This window comes from Otolemur garnettii, unplaced genomic scaffold, assembly GCF_000181295.1.
Source record: "Otolemur garnettii isolate 467f Iridium unplaced genomic scaffold, OtoGar3 scaffold00017, whole genome shotgun sequence".
Taxonomy (NCBI): domain Eukaryota; kingdom Metazoa; phylum Chordata; class Mammalia; order Primates; family Galagidae; genus Otolemur; species Otolemur garnettii.
The window spans coordinates 24,706,112-24,710,596 of NW_003852412.1; the positions used below are offsets into that span (position 1 = coordinate 24,706,112).

Here is a 4,485-nt window from a genome sequence, read left to right on the forward strand (position 1 = left end):
TTTTTTTTTTTTTAAGTGGCAAATGACCCAAACTGCAAAGCATCTGTGCCTAATCTATATACTCAACAGAAAAGGTTAAGGACTTTATAATGCATAACATGAAAATTACTCATGTCAACTCTTAAAAAGACGTCAGTTTCAGGAGGAAATAATGCTGAAAACATTAATAGAAAATACATATTACAATACCAAAACCACTAGGAAACGTCATGTCAAATCAGATGGAGTTAAGGCACATTGATTTTAGTATCAGTTTTATAGCGACCCCTCCCCCCCAAAAAAAAACCTTTTCGGACTTAGCTCATCATGACACTGAGCTGGCCCTAGCAGTAGCCCCACGTCCACACACACCAAGCACACCAGGGAAATCCGAGGGACGGGACTGACAAGGTGCCCACCGTCCAGGCAGCACCGCTGCCCCTCATCTTTGAAAACTCTAAGTCTGATTAGGTACTTTCCAGTAGCCAGAAAAAAACAGACGACCTTTCGTTGTAAAACCAACTTCTTTTGGCCAATCCATTAGTTTTGCAAGTGACATGAAAATAATACATTATGGAAGGTGTGAGAGGGATTTCAGGTGGTTAAAGCGGCTTTCAGCTTTCTGAGCAGACGCTGTAACCGCCCAGGAGTCGCCCACGGTCTTCTCGGCGGAACCTTCACAATGAGCCCTCAGAGCGGGGAACAAGGGGCTGTCCTTCACCTCTGCCCTCCGGAGTCCTGACCATCACACACCCCGCGATGCTCTCACAGCAAACGGGACGTGTAAAAAGCCCCTCCACGTCCCCACTCTGACTTTTACAACACTGACTCGCTTACGTCTCACAGCTTTCCTCGCCCCTCGTGCAATTCCCGGGAGCTGAGTTGGGAGCCTCAAACTAGGGACCGTTTAAACGCGCTCCCCTGCAAGGCGCCCAAAGTTCGCTTCCCTCTCCCTTTTTTCCCTTCTCTCTCCCTTTTTGTGCCAGCTCAGCAGTCTCATTGAGGCGAGCGGCGGCGGCGCCGTGGTAAACAAGTGCCGGGCTGTCAATCAAGAACTAGACCGGAGCAGGAGAGGACCGGCCTAAACCGGCGCGAGCAGATCCCAGCCGGCCCGCCCGCGCGCCGCCGCCGCCCGCGCGCCCCGCTATACATACGGCATACGTCGCGCGGAGCTCGCGCCCGCGCCCGCGCAGCCTAGCCTGCTGGCCGGGGGCGGGGCCAGCGCGCCGCGGCGCTTCCGCTATACACGCCCCAGCCGGTGACCGGTTCGATCTGGCTCGGGCCACCCAGACACCTTCACAGTTGCGGCGAGGGAAACTGGGGCAAGCAGCGGGTGGGGTGGGGGCGGAGGCCCCGGAAAACAATGGGGGAGGCGACAGGGTCCACTTAACGAGGTCCCCCTGCAGATCCGATATTGATCTTCCCACTTTACTCCTCCGGGATAATCTTTGCTGTCTCTCCCCTCTGGGCAAATCGAGGCAGCCAGTTTGACGACTGGACAGGTAGGGACGCACCCAAGAGGAAAGCAAGGGTTTACGGGGCCTCCGGATGCCTTTCAGCCGGAAAGCAGGAGAATGAGGTCCTGCTAGTCCCCCTCCCCACGTTCCCTGCCTGTACGAAGAATTTTTAGCTAAAGTTGCACCCAGGGATATGTGGCACCTGTAACCCAACAGGAGCTTCTACCCCCTACTCGGTTAAAACCTTAATCATAAGTTCTAAATTTCTCTTGGTGGACCCTAGCAGGCCGGAGAGGCGACAGAATGCGACTTGACAGGGCCCCGAGCGCCTGTACAAGCCCGGGAACCGGCGCTCTGGAGGGACCTTTACCGGCGCACGCCGGTTCCAAGCCTCGCCCCAGCCGGCGCAAGCCCACTCTCCCCACCCGCCCGCCCGCCTGCGCGCAATCCAATCAGCGCCTGCCATCGCCTTAGCAACAGGCTAACAAACCCGGCTCCGCCTATCGCCGGCCGCCCGGGGCGGGGTCTCGACTACCAGGCTAGTTTGAGAGCTCTCAGTTTTAAGTCATTGAAACTATTCCAGGCTGAGAGCTTGTCCACCCGTAACATAGGTCGGGGGGCATACTGTGGAGTGGGGGCACTTAGTTTTCGCTACCACGAAATCATAGTGCAATTCATAAAATTATGTATGTCCTCACAACTCATTGTTCTACTTTTCCTCCATTGCAAGTCTCAACTCCTTAAAGAAAACCCTTTTGTTTCTTCTCACCCGTTTTATAAAAGGCTGCAATATCCAGAAAGGTACAAACTCATGTGTCTGCTTTTCAACAAATACCAGGACTGTCATTAGGTATTTCCATTTCCTATCAGTGTTAACGCCTGGAGGGATCAATTAGAAATTATTTCAGGATGCAAAGTACCTCTACATAACTATGAAAACCCTACGAAAGAACTGATTTCGCTTTAGCATTTTCAAAAATAGTGCATTAGTACTCTATGCCTCAAAGTACCCTTCATTTCTCATTTGACTTAGTTCAATTAGCACTTTACCAGGATGTGTATTTATAATATGAAAAAGAAGGTATAATTGCCTCTATTCTTCTGAAAAATCGCCAACATCTGAACTAAATACTGCATTAAAAAGGAGAAGCACAAAAATTACATAACCAGTTTTAACATTATATTCTTCTTGGGCTAGGAATTAAGTCATCGCCACCACCTGACGAGTGTAACCAATCTGCTGAGAGCAGAACGAGCGCCCCTCCTCACCACCCCCCAGAACTGGTCCGAAACAGGATTGAACCGCTTCTAACAAAGGGTGGAAACTTAGAAAAACAAGCTTAGAGTCTCCTATATTACCACAATGTAACCATTTAAACAATAGGTTGGAAATCTCAGGACCCTCATTCCCTTTGACAACCCTTTACCTCCCTCTTCTAACCAAAAATCAAATCCAGTGTGCCATATACTTTTCCATTCCATTTGACTGGCATGGGTTTCATTGAATGCACGTTCCAAAGTTAGACATGATGCTCGGGGAAGAAAATTACTGACCCTAAATGGCTTCTAAAACTGACTTTATGTCTCCCATGATGATATATACTGTCCTTTAAACAAACGAATGCCTGATGCAAATTTCTAAAGGAATTTAGAAGAATAGGAGAAAAAAACACGTGGGGTGTTGATACCATATGTCAAAATAAGCTACAGAAACCCTTTATCAGAGAACAATGATTAGTTCTTTAAAAGTCTTTTGCGTTTCCAAATTAAAAATAAAATACACCCAGTAAGCCTCTTAAAAATGTTATTTCTTCATTGAAGCTCAGTTTTAAGGTTGCAAAGTAAAAGGAAAAAATCTAATGCTGGATTGCTGCTTTTAGCAATAAATTTGGCTATATATTAGTAAAATTATTGACTTGGATTTCAGCAGCATTTATAAGAAGTAAGGTGCAAATGGATTACAAGTGCGTGTGCCACAGACCAAGCCAGGTAGTTGAATAAGTGCAGTTTGCAGACACTTTGCAGATGCCCGCATGCATTACGGCTTAACACACGACGAACGTCAAGGAGAATCCAAATCTTCCAACTTTGCTAACCTTTATCATCTGCTGCGTTATGCTAGGAGTAGAATCGTGTTGATTCAGAAAACTGAAAAGGTACTTTTCAAAAAAAATGAGTAATAATTTCTGAATAACGTAAAAACTTACCTCTTTCATGCCCAATTAAGATGTCTTTATGGTTGAAATATTCTACTTCTTCAGTGTAGTTCTGGGTATAGGCAGTATTAGAGCCGGCGTTTCGAGATTCAGTCCAGCGTACTTTCGCATGTCCTCTTGCATGAATTTTAAGAGATTTTACTCTGATTTCCCCAGTAACTTCTAAATTCACCCTTCCTGAGACGGTATCCCCGCTGGAATACACTGGGACATTGCTGTCATTGAGACAGTCAAAGCTTATTGTCAAACTCTTTACCTTTCCCAGCACCATGTTTATAACAAAATCTATAAAAATATAATGTAAGACAAAAAAGTCAAGATCGCATATAAAATGTGATCTTCGCTAAACACTGATCGATGTCTTTGCCGTGCAAAATGGTTGCAGGCAGGACCAGTGATTCTCTACAAATAGTTCATTGAGATTTCTTAAGAAGTCAGGGGAGCAGAGGCTGCTGCTCCGCGCTCCTGCTCGTCTCAGTGGTCTCCTTACAAAGACGGGCGGCTGGAGGCTGCCAGCTCACTTTAAGAGCAGCTTTGTGAAAAACAACCCCAGTGCGCACGCGCACGCCACGGCTGCTGTCCGCCCTCCCTGCGCGCCCCCTCCCGCGCGCCGCTCGCTCCCGGGCTCGCTCGCTCGCGGTACAGTAGGTGTGGAGCCAGGGGCAGGCTCCGGTGCTGCCGGGAGGCTGAACCTGACTTCTCTGCATTGTGGGCCTCTATTGGTAGGCAGGCTACCGTAAACCCTCGACGAGCTGCTGGAGCCCCTTACCGAGCACACTCTAATAGAAAGATAATGGCAGAGGGGGCCGCGTGGGGACAAGGACTGGGTGGGG

At 48.4% G+C, this 4,485-nt stretch overlaps 1 protein-coding gene across 2 annotated transcripts in view; it reads right to left on the reverse strand.

The window, feature by feature from the left end:
* Nucleotides 1-4,204, reverse strand: part of ARRDC3 (arrestin domain containing 3) — a 14,406-nt gene extending 10,202 nt beyond the window's left edge. Inside the window, exon 1 of one of the 2 annotated variants that reach the window (XM_003785976.3) lies at nucleotides 3,644-4,204. In XM_003785976.3, the coding sequence (XP_003786024.1) occupies nucleotides 3,644-3,923 (280 nt within the window). In that variant the 5' untranslated portion in view covers nucleotides 3,924-4,204. The remainder of the gene's footprint in view (nucleotides 1-3,643) is intronic. The other variant, XM_023510900.1, reaches the window with a different exon arrangement.
* Nucleotides 4,205-4,485: the final 281 nt, after the last annotated feature.